The sequence below is a fragment of the Bombus pascuorum genome, chromosome 4 (assembly GCF_905332965.1).
Source record: "Bombus pascuorum chromosome 4, iyBomPasc1.1, whole genome shotgun sequence".
Taxonomy (NCBI): Eukaryota; Metazoa; Arthropoda; class Insecta; order Hymenoptera; family Apidae; genus Bombus; species Bombus pascuorum.
This window is the reverse complement of record NC_083491.1, coordinates 8,550,883-8,571,120: the sequence shown is the minus strand read 5'-3', so window position 1 is coordinate 8,571,120 and position 20,238 is coordinate 8,550,883. Positions and strand designations below refer to the sequence as shown.

The 20,238-nt window shown below is 31.5% G+C and overlaps 2 protein-coding genes across 5 annotated transcripts in view; one reads left to right on the top strand and one right to left on the bottom strand.

Annotated features, from left to right (window-relative positions):
- Positions 1 to 20,238, bottom strand: part of LOC132906575 (fasciclin-1) — a 386,191-nt gene that overhangs the window by 104,119 nt on the left and 261,834 nt on the right. The window lies entirely within an intron of this gene.
- LOC132906576 (origin recognition complex subunit 3) lies at positions 348 to 8,485 on the top strand. Of its 2 annotated transcripts, XM_060958879.1 has the most exons (14): positions 348 to 509; positions 874 to 1,005; positions 1,091 to 1,211; positions 1,283 to 1,437; positions 1,518 to 1,678; positions 1,759 to 1,867; positions 1,973 to 2,137; positions 2,222 to 2,419; positions 2,615 to 2,731; positions 2,869 to 3,156; positions 3,247 to 3,480; positions 4,110 to 4,229; positions 7,033 to 7,100; positions 7,333 to 8,485. In XM_060958879.1, the coding sequence occupies exons 1-14, from the start codon at positions 486 to 488 to the stop codon at positions 7,424 to 7,426; spliced, it is 1,986 nt and encodes a 661-aa protein (XP_060814862.1). In that variant the 5' UTR covers positions 348 to 485; the 3' UTR covers positions 7,427 to 8,485. The 2 variants fall into 2 exon arrangements, with proteins under 2 accessions (XP_060814862.1, XP_060814863.1); XM_060958880.1 differs by lacking the exon at positions 1,973 to 2,137.

The following is a 20,238-nucleotide window of genomic DNA, read 5'->3' as shown; positions in this document are numbered from 1 at the left end:
AGTTATTATTATTAAGAAATGTTTCGAAATTACTTGAAGCGATAGACTTTCATTTATTTGTTGTCTTGCTTTTTGCAGAATAAATCTTCGGAAATTTCTAAGAAATCCTCCTAGAAAATGGAGTATGTAATATAATACGAGAGTTTGTTTTTTTTAATTAGCAAAAGCATTTATCAGAGAAATTTTTAATTTTGATTAAATGTGGCTAATATGGAAAAATAGTTAAAAGAATTTCAGTGATCTACAATTAGTAATCAATAAATTAAAGAAACTGAGTGATTTAAATTTATGAAGACAAGCGCGCTGATGATTAGCGCACTCTAGGATCGTCTCTGAAACTAGTCAGTGCGACGGTTGTGATCAGTTAGTGGGTATGTAAGAAGTGTTTCTGTGTTTTCCATGTTAATGACATGATTTTTAGTGATTGGAATAGTTTTTGATTGTTTTATTAAAATATATGGTTTTATGAACATTTCTTGGATAATATGGACAACGTATCAGTATCAAAGGTACAGTGCACCTGTTGCTTCTACTTATATAACCTCAAAGTGCAAACGCGGTACTTTGTATATCGTATGGTTGAGTTAGCTAATACTTGTACGAGATAATTTAATATTGTAATTTTAAGTAATTCTAAGTTCTATCTATGTACTGCTCTTCTTTTCCTAACATTGATTTAAAACATTAGAATTTAATAAGTTTAATTTTGTTGTGATAATTTTTAGGCATAGTGATTATTTTGTTCTTTTAACATTTCATAAATTTATATCTTTGGACAAAGTCATTGTTTATTATATATGTTATTTATTTTTCAAGTTATAACCTTCTTATAAAATCTTTACACTTTATCAAAGAATATTAAAATACTTCTAGGGTGTCTTTGTACACAAAGGTGCTTATAAGATTGGGAATAAACAAACAAAATTTGAACCACCAGATTATTTAAATGCATCATGGTATCTTACTTATAAAGAAACATGGGAAAGCATTCAAAATGCTATAGAGGTATTTCTTCTATATTAAATGCTAATACACAAGAGTCATTTCATTATCACATTTATTGCATCAATAAGATCTTTCAAAATTATAGGCTATAAGGTCCAATATGTTTCAACAAGTTTTAAATGATTTAGAATCTTTTGTTTCCAAGATTAAAGATAAACCAATAGAGGAATTTCAGAATGAGATACAGACAGCTATTTTATTAACTGGTAATATAATTGAATATATACGTATCATTTTAAATTTAATGACTGGATTTATGAAACTATTGGCATTACAGGAGTTAATGTTTCTGATCACAAGATAATGTTTCAAAGAGTAGTTTCTAAGCTAAAACCAATAACAAATCATATCGCTGTTATATGGGATAGAGACTCGAATAATATAAAGAATCTCACAGAAGAATCAATTTATCAGTTGATGAATAATGAAAAGGTACTACTTCAGTTAGCGCAATTACCAAACTATTAGAAATATCCAGTATTAGATGTTACATGTAGTACATTTATCTGTAGGATGATGAAGGTATACAAATTAAGAAAATCCACTGTCATATGAGGAATCTAAAATTATGGCACCAAAAAAATTGTGATCGAAATGATCCTCTGGTTATAATGATAACTGATTTTGAAAGTTCTTCTCCTGCGGTACTGCATGATTTTATTTTAATATTGAGGTATTAGAGTCTCTTGATTGTATATTGGAATGTTACAGGCTCATCGGTAGCTTATTTAATTAATGTTCTATATCTTTCAGTTCATATGTCAATTCAATGAAATTTGTTCTTATTTTTGGTGTTGCAACTACTTTACATGCCATCCATAGATCTTTAACATACGATGTTACATCAAAATTGAATGTTCAAGTAAGCAACAAATGCATCATGGAATTATAAATATAATAAAGAAGATAATAAAATATAGAAATTTCTAAAATACAGTCACTTTTTAAAATCATAATTTTTGTTCAGGTATTCCATATGCAAAAACAAATTAATATTTTGTCAGATGTGTTAGAAAAGACTGTTTTTTGTACAAATATCCCATTTAAGTTGACTGGACGCGCGTTTCAATTTTTAACGGATATCTTTTTGTTTTATGATTTTTCGGTAGAGAATTTTTTACAAAGTTACAAGGTATCGGTTTACTTCATTCTTTGTTTACAACTTTTTTTATTTCCTATATCCGACTTTTCGTTTAAGTTATCGTTACGTTTTTAGATATGTATGATACAACATTTTTACGCAAACAATATAAATTCTCTCTGTTGTCAACCACAAAAGATAAAAAGCAGGATTTCTTCTTTAACAGATGAGGATTGGGTGGAAATTAAAAAATTGCCTTCTATAGAAAAATATATTAAACAACTTACGAATGATAAAAACAAAGATGAATTGCTTGATGATAATAAGTTTAAGGTACGGCTTTATACTTACATATTTAACTCTTAAATGCATAGTATCGCTATTTGGCAAAATTATATATGTATCCTAACATAACAGAAAAGTAAGAATTATTGAAAAATTTATAAAATATATAAAAAAAGTCATGATATAGATAAAAATCATACATATATAAAATTAACATTGATTTATACCTAGGGCTTGTTATAGGAAACGCTGACGCAGCTCTTAAATAATTTTCATCAATATATGCACCGATTTTTGTTAATACTCAAGTGCCTGCATGATCTCATGTCGACATTACCAAATGCACCAATGGGTAAACAGGTACAACCTAATAAAAAATTAATATTTTTCTCAGAATAGTGTACCAAATCTACATGCAATAAAATTTCAATACGTTTCGACAAAATTTGGAAGATTTAGAGAATCTTCTTTTTAGATTTAGTTTAATACCATTTTAGCTACGTGAATATTACACAAAAGCAGTTTATATGAGTGATTTGAGAGAATCTCAAGAGTACAAAGAATGCCTGCAATTACTAAGTTTTCTATCCAAGAAGGAATTTCTTGAAAAATTGAACTCTTTTACAACAATTATGGAAAATTCGAAGGACTCAGTTATGAAGAAAGTTAAAGCAGATCTACAGGACCGTATAAAAACAATCGAGGAAGCTAGTTTAGAAGTAGCTTCGAAACCTGTCGATATCGTTTCTACCGGTGAAAAACTCAGTCGACTTCAATTGAAAGAGGTTTGGAATAAAATACAACGTTTTTCAGCTGACGCGTGTATTCTGGAAAAATAAGAAAATTGTAATACTTTGCTTTGTGTTCCGCTGTAGAAATTATTGAAAATGTCCCAAACGCAATCTCGATCGCCCTATAAGATAGCTCAACAGGATTTGATTGATTATTTAGATCAGAAAGTGTTTTCTGTGTACCTCATCAATCCTCATTACGTACCTGGGAACGAAATATTTTGCTTCAATGATGGAAATTTAGCGAAACAACATGTTCGTGGATCTTTGAGAGCAGCGATACACACGGGATTGAACGATCCACATGTGTACTTAAATGTAAGTGAAACAGAAATAATTTTTGTGAAGTTTGTGGTGTGGATGTTGCATGAGTTTAATTAAAGTAAATAAAATTAAGCTTTGAAAACAAGATATTATCTGGGTGAATTTATTAATATTAGAATGTCGAAAATTCTATACTAAAATTCTATAGTACTAGATTCATAATCATATTTCATAATACCATATTATCCAGAATTTCGTACTATCTTTAAAGTAATTAATTGAGAGTATGAAATTATTTTCACGAGGAATCAGAAACACGATACTTCAATAAACTCTTCACTCAAGAAATCATAAAAATCATCTCCTCATATATTTTACGAAAGGAATATCTTCTCCTCTTCCATGAATTGTCTGCGTAGATTATTTCTGCATCCCATTCGAAATATAATTCGTTAAGAAGTGTTCGTGATCCTCATTCAATTGGTTTCGTCTGGAAGACTCGCGACTTGAACGAACGTTCATTCCCCTCTGTTCGTGTGTTCATTGTGGCTTACGATTCTTCCGATGCTATCGTCCTCACCCTCTATCGGTGGTTGAATATCGATTATAGATTTTTCGTAATGGGAAACGATGCCGAGGTCTCTGTCTTGCACGTTGAAGTTAATTGGAAATACATATTTCAGTGCGAGTGCTGCAAATTGGAGAACGACGACGCCATCCCATCCACGCTGCCTGACCTCAGTATAATTTACAAGTTGCACTTAGAATCCAGGAAGCTGATCAATATGTACGACTGGTTACAGGTAGCAATCTGTTTCGTGTTCGTGTTTACAGATTAATACATAGAATAACTCACGAAAATATTTGCACAATTACCATGAAAAATTTTTGTCCACTTATATATCGTATACGTTTTATGAAACATTTAAAAGTAATATTTTCTTACATTGTTTTTGTTTTAAATAATAATATCATTAAATTTTCAAATGAAAGTTGTTTGATTCTATGATGGAAAATTAAATTAATTAGTAATGAGACACGACAATACTGATCAAACTTGAAACCAATTTGAAAATGTATACAGAAGATAAAAGATACCTACTGCAAACATATATTTAGTAGGAAATTACAATGTTAAGGCTTATTAATATAATGGATAATTGAGTGTTTAAAAATGTTTGTGAGCTCTGCGAAACATAGGTATACTTGCAATAAATATATTGTAGCTTCTAGATGCATTTTCCGATTTGTTGCAAATTTTATCATATATTCATGACAATCGTGTCTCATTATTTGTGTTTCATTGCTTCTGTCTCGTTATTCTCGATACTAATGAAATTTCAAAATGTTTTGTATAATATAATACATATTATGTAACACAGTATGTATATAAAAGGTTTCTAGAAGTGTTCGAATACTTTCGTGAGTAACTGTATGCGTTCGTTCGTTTTGTGATTTTAATCAGACTGGCGAACGAGTGATTCACGCGAGCGCTGTGTTATAAATGGGGTCGAACTGGAAAGGGGCTGAGGGTTGTTTTATTTTTTCGCGGTCATTAAGAGCTTGGAAATTCACCTGGTGTAAGCATTGGACAAAGGAAATTAAAGTCCAAGTATATGCATACGTAAGTGATCTCTAAATTACGTGGAGCTGTTAAAGAAATAGTAAGATGGAAGAGATAGTACACGATAATATACTTTTATAAATTATTGCTTCGTGTAATTGAGATTAAACTCTTTCCTTCAAATGATTTAATATCCCTACATATTTGTCTGTAATTACTTTGCTTGATGAATATAAGTGATTTCTGCAAGTATTTCTACATTTAGAGATATATGGAGATACATTCCTGAATGGAATAGAAAACGTATATATATATAAAGATCAAGGAAAAGTTTTTCAGATGAAAGTTATTTGATTTTGTGATGGAAAATAACTAGAATATTAGACTTGTTTAGTTGTTATTTATTGACATTTTAATATAAATGTCCGTTTTTTGGTGGAACCAAATAATATTTCTATTATTTCCAACGTATTATATATTTCAGAATATTTTTACGAATATTGATGATATATGTCAAGCTTTTGCTCAATTTTTAAAGAATTTTGCTAATTTTATATCTATTTCATAAATCTATTTTACGTTAATGTAAATATAATACAATGATTCGATGTTACGTTAGCAAAAAGTTTTAACTCAATGTTATAGTATAAGTTCACATGCTTGTTTATTTACGAATATACATATATGTAGCGATGCATTTTATTCTATTTCATCGGGGTAGAAAATACGAATGTATCGTAATTTTTGTTTAGTTTATATATTGATTTATTTCTGCTCTCGTGATATAGAATTTAAAAAAAAAAAAAGAAATATTTGTGGAAGCTTCAAAAATATTATACAGTAAACATAGATAATATTAGAATTATCAGCAAAAAATAATATTCAATTTTGCAATAAAAATTCAGTACATATTTTTATATGAAAATTTTCATGATATTTTGTATAAAATATTCCAGATAAAATTAATATTCTAATTGTTTCGTTGCATTTGTTGCGAAGTACATTTTATCTCGTTACGTGTTAAATCATAAATCCAAGCACTTTTGCGTCGCCTAATCCCCGACATTTATGTTCCTTTATACGAATACGAAAAAATTACGCCACGAAATAGCGAAATGACTGGAGACAGGAGCATTTTCCGAGAATTCCATTTTCACGGTCGTCGACCACGGTCCGTAAGGTGTTAAGCCACATTCGCATAGAAAGGCAGGCTTTTAATGGTGTAACAGGCTCCTGTTTGCCTTTAAGATACAGCTTATTACGCTAAAAATACTCGGCTAGTTCATACAATTCTTTTTACTAAATATTCCTTTGTTTGAAATTCGTATTTAACGAAAGAATAATTTAATTAATTGTTAATTGACTATGAATTATTTTAAACAATAATATGCACGAACACTATTTTGTTTGGTAATTTTCTTCGTTTATTCGCTGACTTACATACAATATTTATTACATATCGATTATTATTATGTATCGATGGTAATTCAAAAAATTCAAATGTGCAGAACAATTTTGTTTATTGAATATTGTTTATGCTTATGAAATTTACATTCTTAAGGATGAATAAGCTTTTCTATGAAACCTCTTTTGATTTAAGCTCCTTAAATGAATGACACTTCTACTATAATTTCCTAAGACTGTCATTTTTATTTGATACTGTATGACTATATTATCTATCTCTTCATCGCATTTCTTCTCGAGCATAAATCGAATAAAAATAAAAATATGCTCCTTACTATAGTTGATAGAATATTGTAAAATTATTAAAGTATCATAAAATACATTGAATAAATTGAATATTATAAAAATAATTGCAACCAAGATGCGATGATCTTCTGGAAAAAGACTTTGTAATCTTCTAAATTAGAATGTCGTTCCTTGCACATTAGAAATGTAGGCTTTAGATTAAACATTATCTCTAGATTCTTGCATCTACTGTTCTAATTTAAACATCCTTGCATCGTGCAGAAAGCTATATCACTTTAGCTCTAAAACAGATACTCTTGTAGCCATCACAAATAATTATAATACTCTTGCAGGCATTTTTAATTATCGTGGATCCAGTGGGTAGTACAAAGGAACAACGGGACGTGGACCCAAAATTACAGTATCCTTTTTCATTTAGAGGTTTTCTCACGTCCGTACGATCCAGGAGTAATGGAACGTACGAAGATTTGTCTAACCGCGGTACGTTTGAAATTCATATCATAGCTCGTAATGGTGAAATCGTAAGCTCGTAGTGGTTACTCGCTGGGATCGTATGCCTCTTGTTTGAATAATTCACACGAGAACACGTGTGAATTTTATGATGGTTCACGGTATCCTTAACGGAGATTTAGAGCTCGTTTTACTCAAGCAGTCGCCGAATTGGAGTTCCTTGGTTTCATCAAGAGCTCACGACAGAAAACGGACCACGTTAAGCGACTCACATAATTATTTTATTTATTTCTTAGTCGATTTCCTTGTTTTTATTTTTTTTTATTTATAAATTTCACTTATTGCTTGATTTATTATATGTAAGGTATATTTTCAATTTTCTAAATTTATGTTATGTTTTATTTTTGTGCAGAGAAATATTTCTCAATTTTTTTACAAATGTAGCTTATACACACATTTGGATCAGTACACGTGAAATTTATTTTGTACTTTTGTAACCTGCATTTTAATAAAAAGAAAGAAAAAGAAACAGGGAATGATATTCTGTCATTTTTATTTTCTTCCAAGAAATATTTTCCAATCTTTTTCGTTTATAAGTCTCTTTTCTATGTATTGTTCTATGTGTTCCATGTATTATACTTTTCTAGCGTGAATTCTAGGACAAAAAAGAAAGATATCGCGTAACTTTCTTTTTTTTTCACAGAAATGTTTCTCAACTCTTTTTAATTTTTAAATTTACCTTAAGTCCATATTAGCTTATTATAGATAAGGTTTATTATATATTTTTCTTCCTTCTTTAATAAAAAAGGGAGAGAAGTGGAAGACGATATCATGTAACTTTTATTTTTTATTTTTTTCCAAGAAATATCCTTTAACATCGCGTAGCGTGCAGAAGTTTCCGGACAAGCACTTCCGTAGCTTCGAAAGGGGAAAGCTAAGATGAAATTTAGATAACACGGGAGAATAGTATGCTGGGAAGGAAAAACAGAAAGTACGGTCGAGAAACGTTCTTATTTATGAGTATAATTATAATGATTAGGGATAACTGCGTTACCTTTTCCACGTTCTAACTATCATTAGATAGACTAATGTCTGATAATACACGTATACGATCGGTGTACTACGTTCTGAAGAACTTCGAGGGGTAGTTTCAAATGATAATAGTCAATTTGAAAGGCTGACAATTATTTGCAAACTGCAACTTTTATCGCTTCGAAAATTGATATTTTATAAAAATTGTATATTTCACGAGAATACAGCTTCGTAGTAATTTGAAATGACGATGGAAAAACTTGACGTGTAAGTATTCGAAATCATTAATCATTCTTACCCTATTTCCTTCATATTGTATATAATAGAAATATTCATTATTATAAATAAATGTAAATTAATAAAATTTTAATTTTTCTTTTTTTTTTTTTTTGCTAATTTTATTATATACGGTAAGGAGAAAATAAGATACGAGTATTTAATAATTTTGGGAACAATCAGATTCTTGGATAAAGATACTTTTTACATTAGAATTTCAATAGTTCTACATTTCTTGCGTTTTAAAATTTGAAGACATTTCAGGCTCTATTGTCTATATTTTCAGTGGCTTACTACGAACTGATATGCATTCTGTTATTAAAGTGCGGAGGAAATTTGTTTATGAAATATTGTTCATGAATTGGTTGCAAGCGCGGTACAGTTAAAAATTTATAGAACATGACATTATTGGTTTTTCTGTTTAGATGTTAAATAAAATTGCAAACCTGCAGATATTTTTTCCGATACGTATCACTAACAATAAATTTTTATGATAGAATATGTATTTCGATCCTTTCTTTTGTCTTTTTTTTCTCCATACTGCGTGTACATCTGTTATTTTAATCATTTTTATTTTTGAAAGGGAATTTCTATATTTAAAAAAAAATTCTTTTTTTTAATCGTGCACGGTACTAAACGAGAGATACGATACGAAAAAGAGATTTATATGTTTTAGCTACATTTTCGAAAATAAACTCAAGTTTACTAATATTTCCTATATAAAAGTATAACACATTTATATGGATGTATGTAGTATGCATAATGTATACGTGTATTCGAAAATTTTTGTCAAAAGTGCTATTATCTCCACGTTTCTTGATAATAAAATCTATTTATCATATAATCGTACTTCAACTAAATTATTCAAGTAATATGTAACACGCAATGCCATCTAGTTTAATCGACGAACTATGAAAATTCACTTAATATGATATAAATATTTAGTTCATTTGGTAGCAAGGAATTTTAATTTCACGCTTAAGTTCTCAAAGTTACTTCGACGTCATTGTGTTTGCCATTGTCAGCTGCTAAAATGCATCAACTTCAATCTTTTTAATATCTCAATTTTATTTGACAAACTCTAACTTTCTTTTATTTTGCACAGTCTTCCACTCGTCTAAGCGAACTATAGAGATCTCCAGTATTACTCAGACAGAAATAGTCAGTTACGTTTACCTAAAACTAGGGTCTTCTACTTGAAAGTAGTTCTACAGAGTGAATCTCCTGCTGGTTGGTTTAAGGCAGTGCAGAAAATCGCACTCACGTTTTCATTCTACATATTGCATTGTAATATATTATCCACTTTTGTACAAGATAATCGTATCTACCCTAACACAGATCAATATTGATTCCTGATGACAAGCCACATATATCTATTTTCACTGCGATATATTCTTTAAGTGGACCAATAAGAGAAAATCATTATATATCAAAAAATATTAGTCGTGCACTTCTCAAACAGCATTTGACAGACACTCGGCTGATTTTCGCATTTCCAACATCTGAAACTGCAGTCAGTCATTTGCAACTAAAGATCCACACTAAATTCCGGTTTCTCCATTTGAGATTAAAAAATAGAGTAATTTCTAAAGTAAAATTGCTCCGAAGTAAAGCAACGTTTCGCGCCCTGAAACTCAAATAGAGCCCATCTCTAACACTCGAAAAATATTCACAGCTCCAGATTCTAATTCTATCGGTTGAAGTTACAGGACAGGCTAATCTTTAAAGTCAAATTTCTTTGGAGTAAAATAACGCGAGCAGAACTGTATGATTAAGATTGCGCAAGACAACCGGAAATTAATTCACCTAGCATCGGACTGGAATAGAAGCAACGCGTATGGCAATGGTTAGGTATTGTGTGACTACGCGTTGGCGGAAATCTTCAACATCGATCATGCCGGTATCGCGAAGCAGGCTTTCAGGGGCTCGTGTATGGTACAAAGGCACGTGGATCAGTAAGGAATGTGTCAAAAGCTGCGGGCGGTACAGTTAAGCGGCTTCTCCCTTCGTAAACGTATATGATAGATGACACACGTTATGCCCATGCATTGAATAGCGAATTAAATTTTGCTTGCTTCACAAATTTACTCTTCCGCGGTCTATCCGCATCAGACGCCTGTCATCTATAGTATTCGGTTTGTCTAGACGCGTTGCACGCCACACATTCCACGTGCGAAATGTCGGTAATGAGGTTTCGTGTTGACAAAAGGAAAGATTGGTTTCTATGTGTGGTTGTACTCGATTGATAAATTGAAATCGTAGACGATGCAAGCAGCGAGGAAATAAGACACGAATTTTTTCCATTCTTGCGAAGGATTTAAATGCCACGTGGAATACGATGAAACGTCCTTCGATAACAATTAGTCCAAGTTAGTTGTTCGACAAACGTACTGCTGAAATAGTACAGCATTTGAAATGATAAAGTTTATAGTCCATTGTTCTAGATTCAATGTTAGAAATGGGATTGAGCGTAGTGCAAATGTTTTCGAATCCGACTGGAAAGTTTCGAACTCTTTATGAGTACTCTGACAAACATAGTATATATATATAATATATTTTTAAGTAGATTTTAACGTAGATAAGTTGACCAAGTATATATTCAACTTTTTTATGTATTAATTAGAAGATTTTTATTTTATCCGTGCTACTCTTACGATCGTTCACTGTCTATTTTAAAAAGTAGGGTAGTTTCATACAGAGTTTGAAACGTCGATATTTTATAACTTTAAGTTTCTAGTTAGCCAATCGAACATTGGAGCATAAGTACAGTTGAATGTTTAGTTGAACAACATAGTTGGTTCCACCTATTTCCTTACCGAAGATCAACATCCTTCCACTTTAGCACTAATCTAATATTAGATCAAGAGTTCCTGTAGCTTCCAATTGTACGGTGTTTAGCTTACCTTTGTTATGCTGGAAAGCTACAAAACAGCACTGTTTTTCAAGTAATAATTATAATAAAGGAAAAGGGCATAACGAAGCCGATAAAACTAAAACAATCATGAATTTAGTTTCCAAACACTGCTACTTGGGAAAACGTAAAATATTCACATTTCCAAAGCACGATAATTTGGATGGAACAGCGATTGGAAACACTAATAAACGACATAATTCTATTATTTACGTTTATACAAGCAACGTAATTTTCCATTTGAGTATTATTAAGTATAATGGATACGAAATACCATAACTTTGTAACGCGTTAAATCAATGACCCAATTCAACTTCATTGGAAATCACCATGAGAAACGTTTCATCCACGTAATAATTCAACTTCCTAGGTGCATATTGATGACGTATGTCGTTCATTTGCATACAACTGTACCGGCCATGCCACGAGTTTCAACGATTCGCTATTATCCAGATTTCGTTCCGATTTCTGATCCACGCTCTTCTTGATCCTCGTGAACCGTTCTTTCCTCATCGTTCTTCCATTCTTCCTCTCTCTTCTTTCTCTGCGTTTCTTTTAAATTCAGAATACCAATGGACCTTAAATAAAGGAACGAACTCACTGGTTACTTCTAGATTGGAGAAAAAGGAGATAAAGAAAAGGCGACGGCGGAAAAAGAACTTTTACAAGCGATTGCAATCGTTCGTGTATTTTAACGGGCGAAGACGAAAGTGAACGAATATCGGGGAGAATTAATTGAATTCCCACGGTTGGATTTCCTTCGTCTGACGTGTTGCAGACAAGTTGCCACTGCTGTTTTAGTAAACTTTAACTTCTCTAAGATAAGAATAATCGCGGAACAGCTTTCCTTTTGCATTTTTCAGTTCCTCCTCTTCATAGCGTTTATAAAAATGAACGTGTTCTTGGGTGCAGTATATTCTTCAGAATTAGAAAATATTTCTTTGGTACAGTAACGGCGATTAATGACGATATAACAATAAAATTTCTGTTGATTAGCATCGCCTTGGATTGCTGAGAATTAGTATGAGACGTAGAAATTATTATTTTAAGTTTGAAACTTGAAAATTATTATTTTAAGCATGTTAGTGGTGAGAAATGATAATTTCTGACTACATTCGTTATATATATTTTATTTTTATATTTATAGTATATTTTAGAGAAGTTGATTTAATAAACAAGAATACTAATGCTTCTGTGTGTTCTAATAGATGCCATCTTTCTGGGATAACAATATTCTCTTTCTCTATCTTGCTTTCTTCTTCACAAACAATTTTATATTTCCCTTTAATTATGTATTTATAGGCAAAATGAAGATTTTTTATACCCGTGCACTCAAATATGAAAACAAATAATTAGTCGTATATTTTTAATCTTTTGATACGTGTATTACACGTGTTTCGTATATAAAAATCTTCTTAATACACGTGCAAACCTTGTAGTACGGAAGAAAATATTTGTTAGAGTATAAAAAGTACAAAAATAAATGTGTAGAATTTATATTTAATTAAATTGATTAACAATTTTAATAACGCTTTAATAACAAAAATCTAATAAAATTGTTTACAACTTCCGTTATTTTAAATTTTATAAAATATACCGGTGAAAATTCTTTAAACGGAATTATTAAGAGTAGAAGACTGAAAATACATAGAGAATGAAGTATGGGTTAGCTTCTACATTTAGTTTTCATGTAATCACTGATGCTACTGACCGTACTAGCACGGTTTAATTAAACGAAGGGGCCGTGTTCGTTGAACGTGTTACGAAGTTCCTTGATTGACGTTGATTCCGTTGTTGGAACAAGAAAGAAGAAGCAGAGTATCTTATTCTTCTTCGTAATTAAAACGTCCGCGTCTATGACGAGACGTCTGCTGGTCGTTACTTCTTTAGTATCAATTTGCAAGGAGACTCATCTATTTTCAGTAGTACTGCTTTTTCAATTAGCTCTGCGTATTTCACAGGCGTAATAGCAATTTGTTAACATTTAGATAGCCTAGTATTTAAAGTTTATTGGTGTATCAGTAATTAACTCGATGCTTCGGTTAGGTTTGGGTTAGTTACATTAAGAAATTCAAATTTTTCATGCAATTATTTATGGAATAAAATTATTTCAGAGCGTATGAAATTCTCGATGAAATAGTAAAAATTCCTATATTCCTAATATAAAATTTATATGATCATTATTAATCACTTGGTAATGATCGCATAATACATATACGTTCTTTTTCTCAGAAAAACAAGAACTCTAATATTCTCCTTCTGCCTTTAACAAATTTGTCTTTCAAAACGTTAAAAAGCAACGACGACAAAAGACCAGCACTCAGCATAAATCTCTAAAGAGAAGCAAAACCGTTCCATTGTAGATCTGTCGCAAACCTGTTAGCCCTTTAATACTGGCAAAAGGAGCTCTCCTTGCCGGTCTTCTCTTTCGCGATTCAAAACGCGACAAGTCACAAGAGTCGGTCATGCAAAAAGTGCTACAAACGATTTGTTCGTTTTGCTGGCTGATTCAATCTCCGTCCACTTTCGGTGCGGCAATCGATCTCCTTACGTTTGTACGTTCGAGCGAGTATCCATTGGCAAGAAAAATCTATGAAAGGTTCACTTTTCGAAGTTAACGTAGAACAGCAGCGCTGAAAGGAATCAGTTTTTCGCCTGAAGACCGACTAAACCGTCCAAGTATTCCTGTTCCGCTCAATCGTCATGACCCCGATATTCTTTTACTATCTTCCTTAACTTGTCCATATCATCGAGCGAACTAATACTTTGCGATAGGTCCAAATCGATCTTTTATTCTTTTAGTCGGCAAGCATGAAGTCTGCGCGAATATATAGCATGTTTCTGGATTTAATAGCTAAACTTTGTCATATAGTAGCAGATAGAAAGAAGTTTTCAATTTGTATCTGTGTAGATATATGAACGTAGCTTTTAGTTTGATACTATATATCAGTAATCTGGTAATATATTTATAATACAGTGCCTAATATTAGCATATAGCCTGTATTATATACTTATATTAATATGTAATTTAGTATATTAGTAACTTTCCCATCAACAATTTTTATTTACTAAACACATTGGTAATAGATATGTTATACGTTCAATGCTCTTGTTAATTATAATCTAGTTTTGTAAAATTACAGTGTGTTTTATGTTTTTCTAAATTATCCAAAAATGAAAGTCCAATGACATGTAAATAAAGGCGATATTAGGAGCCACGGTATTGTTCTCTTCGGATTTCGCAATTTTATTATAAATACAACAATATATTGACGAAGATTGGCTGTTAAACCTTGGGACGTTCTGTATATTCTCTCAATATTGGACAATGTTGTATATGATGCTCCTTCGTGGTGGTTGGCACAAATATCAAAGGTGCTCGTAAATTTTTGTATGAATGATGCATGATTTTTATATGTTGAATGATGTATCGTATATGCTTAAGTCATACAACTGCGGAATAGTTATGTTTGAAGTTTTTATCAGTTCTCCTTTTTATCGGACAAGTTTGGGATATAGCAAGTATTGAATGATATAAGATTGAAGAAGATTGGCTGCCGTTGATTGAAACTGAAACTGTAAAGGAGCATAGAATACAACTTTGGACGACAAAGATACTATAGAAGTGTATTGTATTCTGTACTAAATTTCGCGTTGTATTTACCAATAATTTAACTAATATTTTAATCAGGGAATATTTCTTCCATTCTTATAATTTTTCTCAAACGTTTAGGGAAGTTTAAATTTGCAGTTTAATAGTGGTTGAAAATAATTTTTGTTCTCCTTGCTTCCAAGAATTTTTTATATTTCAGTCTTATTGAATTAACTCATTGTTCGCCCTAAGCAGCATCAAAGAATTTAAATATATGGTGCTGTTAAAAGTGCTAGATTCCGTAGAATATTTTCGATTAGAAGAATGACTAGAGTAATAAATTAAAAGTATCGACATTTACGATATTCTCTAATGGAAAATTCTTAAAGCATAATAATAAAATTTTGCAAACCATACAAATGTAAATTTTATAAAAATTTCTATGTCACATAAATGTAGGCACGTCAGATAAATTAGATACGCGATAAATATACAATTTACATCAAAACCCATTATTACTCACTGCTGACTAATGTCACAAGATGAATCTTTAAAATTATGCAGCATGTATCTACTTACTTGCAAGACTATAGATATGTACAGTCTTACAGACGTCATCTGCAGACATTTCGCATTCATTGTCTATGGATATTGTATGCGGAGTATTATATCGTACATGTCGTATATTATGTTGTGTCCATATTTTACAGAACTTTGTGGACACCTACAAATCTCGTATGCAGAACGCCTGTCGACGATGTCTGTAAGTCCATACATATCTCATGACTATATTTTGCTGTAATAGAAAAATACGACTATAGCAGAATTTACATCACACTATGAAATAGTTCCACGTACTCCAAATTTAGCTACCTATTTCATTGTTTGCTATACTATCTACATATACCTGTCTAAAAACACGAAAGACAAATAAATAATCTACTAATTTCTATTCGAATTTCCTGCATTTTTCTGATAATAGAAAAATGCGATTACAGCAGAATTTACATAACGCTATAAAGCAGATGCACATATAAATTCAGCTATCTATCAAAAGACAAATAAAAAAGCTACTAATCGCTCTTCAAATTTCCTCGTATCACGATTTCGTTTAACATCACGTCCCACTGACCCAGCTTAAAACTCTGGAACAGCCGTGAAACGCTGTCTAAATCAGGAGCGAAAAGAAATACGATCTACTGGTTTCACGGCTTCTTAACGAGCGTCAGATGGTGCAATTTGTATTCACGGCGTTCAGCCGGAATTGATGTTTCTCTCAGCAGAGTTTCCTGGCGGAAACTGATTCGCCACGGCACACCGGCCAATATGCCCATCGTTTTTCCAGACAAGCATCCTCAGCTTTCGACAGGCTTCCGCTATCGAATCGACCAGCTGGCTTCTCTCTTTAGTTTAGTTCCACGATATTTTCAACGTAATCTCTTTCCCTCTTGGAAAAAGGATAAAGCCTAGAGACGAACGGTGACTCCGAAGATACGACCGGGTATGCTTCGGGTGTGATGCGAGATTGATACGAAGAAGCTGTTGAGATTGATTTCCGCGTCGCAGAACGAATGATGGCAGAGTAAGCCCGCAATCCCTGTGGGCTCCTACTAACTTACTCGGGACTGTCTTAGAGTGGTACACCTCCACTCCCGGTTCTTTCCATCCGGGATGGAAATAAGTCTGAAAATGAAAGGAGAATACCGTCTCCCGTGGGAAATGTAACCTGCTTGTTCCTCGTTTTATGAATCTTCGAGACAGGCCTTCTTCTTCTGTAGCATTGGCCGCGAAATGGTTACGGAATACGAATCGAGGAAATAGAGTTCGAATTTTTGTGTCTATGAACCTTTGGATGGAACATAATGGAAGATGAGTCAATTTTTATATAATATATGCAAATGTGAAACATTTGCTATTATTAAACTGCGGATTTTTACATATTTAATATGAAATTCGAGAATGTAGAATTTCACAAAATGCACGTAATATGAAAAAATGTATAAAATATATGAAATATAGTGTTCTTATAATACCTGGTAGGTAAGATCATTTTCTATGTGACTATTATAAATTGTCGGCGTAAACAATGTTTCTTTTCCACAATATGTCAGGCGATGGATAAAAGTCCAAACACTGAAGCTTATGAATGATAACATTTATATCTCGAAATACAAAGAAATGGGTGTAGATTTTAATACTACTCATAATTTTTATTAAATTTGCCAATTTGTTGGCAGAAATAATGTTAGAAATTTACTGCAATTTATGGCACATTTTTATAAACGTCTTCATTCGCCGATTTTATATGCTTAATTTAATTTTTGTAAGTTATGGTTAGTATCATGCTTTCATACTGGCAAGTAATTTTTTTTTACAGAATTAACATCCTAATTTTTTGTGCTTAAATGTCCATCAACTTTGAACTGAGTTTTAAAAAAGGTACCGAAAAGTACCTCCGTGATTTTTGGTACATTAATTAAAGATACATTACACATTATAATATTATTAAATTTAATTAAAATTAAGTCAAAATCGTTATCAATACCTTCATCACATTATGTGTATGTTTGGCGTAGTCTTTATATTTATATCTTTACATTATATGCGACTAGTTATTGCTAATGATAAATCATAGTGGAAACAATAGTGAAACCCTTTATTCGTTATCTGCACGGCAATACATATAGAAATTTCTCTTACAATTGGACTACTGGACTATTGGAAAATATTATGTTTTCTTGTTGGTAGATAGCTAGACAAATTACCCGCAAACACGATTCTAACGTAATAAGAATTTATATCTCTATAACGATGCTTTTCCTTGCCACGAAAATATTACAATCTTATTTTCGAATTTACAATAATAAAATACAATATTTACTCGTTGTATGCGACTAAATAGACATTGCACATTCACAGTTTCAGAGCGCCGACAGAAATCGATAATGTTAGTGTATTTAAGCGTAAGCATCGCGTGAAACATCAGCCATCGCAAGAACATAAACACTACAAGCTGAAATTACGTGTCGTCGGCAAACATCTATCGAAGAACATTGGAAGAAGCCTAACATCTGACGAGCACTCCACGTTTCAGTTCTGAAGTAGCACTAAATATGTAATTATGTTAAGAAAGACGTTTCTGCGTCTTTCATGCAAGATAACAAGAAATATACGAGAGCGTAAGAAATTACTTTGTAATTGTTTTTTACAAATAAATTTTTTAAAAGGAGGAAAGTTGAATTTGTGAAGAAATTTATGATGCATTTTTAATTAAATCTAATAAATTAATTTGAAAAATAAACTATTTCCTAGGATGGTAATATTATAATTATTTAATGAATTGTATTATTTATAATAAAATCCAAGAATATTATTTAAATCGCAATGGAAAGCAAATTTTTCATTACTAAATCATTGAACCATTAATCATTTTTTACATTAAAATCTCATTTCTTGAAAAATTCATTTTTCTTAGCCGTGTCATTCTTGAAACAGCCCGATATTATAATAACGATAGACGATCTTTATTGTAGAAAGAAATGAATCTGAAGAGAAGACGAAAGAGCAGGGCATATGTAAGATCACAACAGAAGATACGTACAAATTAAAATTGTGTAATTTTCTTAATTAAAAAGCATGACATAAATGATTGATTAAACAAAAAAAACTAGCGAACGATAATAAAAGAATGATTAATTCATCCAATTTACTGTTTTACATACTGTATATAACAAGTTGAGTCGTTATGGAACTATGATTAATAAAAGCTCGTCGTTCACAGATTTCATCATGTTTTCTTATAAAAAATTCGTAAGAATCGAAAATTAAATTGTTGTACACAATATACGTTATAGGAAAACTGACTTTTCTACAGTTATAAGATTTATCTAAGCATCGTTTTTTAATTTCCATTATTTTTCAAGCGTGGTTTCACCAAGATTGAGATTTAATTTGTTTTTATAAACACTGCGCAGCATGCGAGATTGAGACAGGCAAACTGAAAAGAAAAGAACGCAAAGAAAAAGAAAGAGAATCGCTAAGTGAACAAGTAGAAAGAAGCAAAGATGGAAAGAATGAGGCGGAGAAGAGAAAGTTGAGTTCCGAGTGGAGGTGAAATGATAAATTAAACCGAGCACACTAATGTGCTGCAGCAAAACAAGACGGCCAAAGTTGCAAAATTATGAAACTTCCAAGACTAATTGTGAAACTTTTCACGATGTACAAAATTTCTGTAAACTTGCCGGAGTGGTTAAGCTCGACTCGGCCTTCTTCATCAAATCGAATAATCATTTAATATCCAGCTTTAAAAATTGTTTCTGACAATTCGATGTCAGGCTTCGTGGAAGATTAAAAATTATTATTAAATTGGAAAATGAAATTTTTAACTTGAAAACGAAATAATGTCTGTTCTTTTTTTTCTTTTTTATTGAATATTTGGAACTTCAATGAAGACTTGTTTCATCTTTTTCGTGAATATACAATTTTGTTTCATCTTCAAGAGATATTTTTTAACAGATTTTTCGAGATTTTATTATTTATACTTTTCCATATCATCTTTATATAAAATATTCTCATACGTATCATAAAAATATGAAGCATTTTCTGTTTCTAACACTTATTTAGAAAAGTGCATTTAAATTCATTGAATCCTCCTTTACTAGCAGACTGAAATGTAGAAGATTGATTTTTTATTGATCCTAAAAATGAAATTAAAAATTGATTCTAAACGAAATTAGTTTCCCTTTGTTAAACGATTCGCCTAGATTTGAAGATGTTGCCTCCCAACATTTGTGTCATTTACTTCTGTTAATTCTAATTATATTTGTAATTCCTTCTAAAAATGAAATAAAAGCTGATTCTACATAGAAACTAACTTTTTGCCATTTATCGAATGATTCGTCAAGACTTGAAAATATCTACGAGTGTTGTGTGATTTCTATTAATTCGATTACAAAATTGTACAATCACCAAGTTGAATTGAAATGTTACAGGATTCAATAGTTGCGGGAAGTTGTAACTCTCGCAAGTTCCTCGAAGGTTACTGAATAGAGTGGTATCACTTAAAACGACTCGATTTTCCAAGCGGTACGGTTTGTTATTTAATCAAAAGTCGAGATCGCAAAGTTCCTTTTCACGGTAACTTTTGTCGGAAGTTTTTTGTTTATTGTTTTACCTCGGCCAGCATCGAGTTCGCGGAATCAGTCGTCAATAAGTGGCTAACCGTTCTTACAGTAAGTTACTTTGAGAAATTGCCCCCGATCCGAATAATATCGATTC

Coding starts and splice junctions, on each gene's coding strand:
- LOC132906576 (XM_060958879.1), top strand. CDS start 486: ATGGACAACGTATCAGTATCAAAG. Junction 3,481..4,109: donor ATCCACATGTGTACTTAAAT/GTAAGTGAAACA, acceptor TACATATTTCAG/TGCGAGTGCTGCAAATTGGA. Junction 4,230..7,032: donor ATATGTACGACTGGTTACAG/GTAGCAATCTGT, acceptor ATACTCTTGCAG/GCATTTTTAATTATCGTGGA.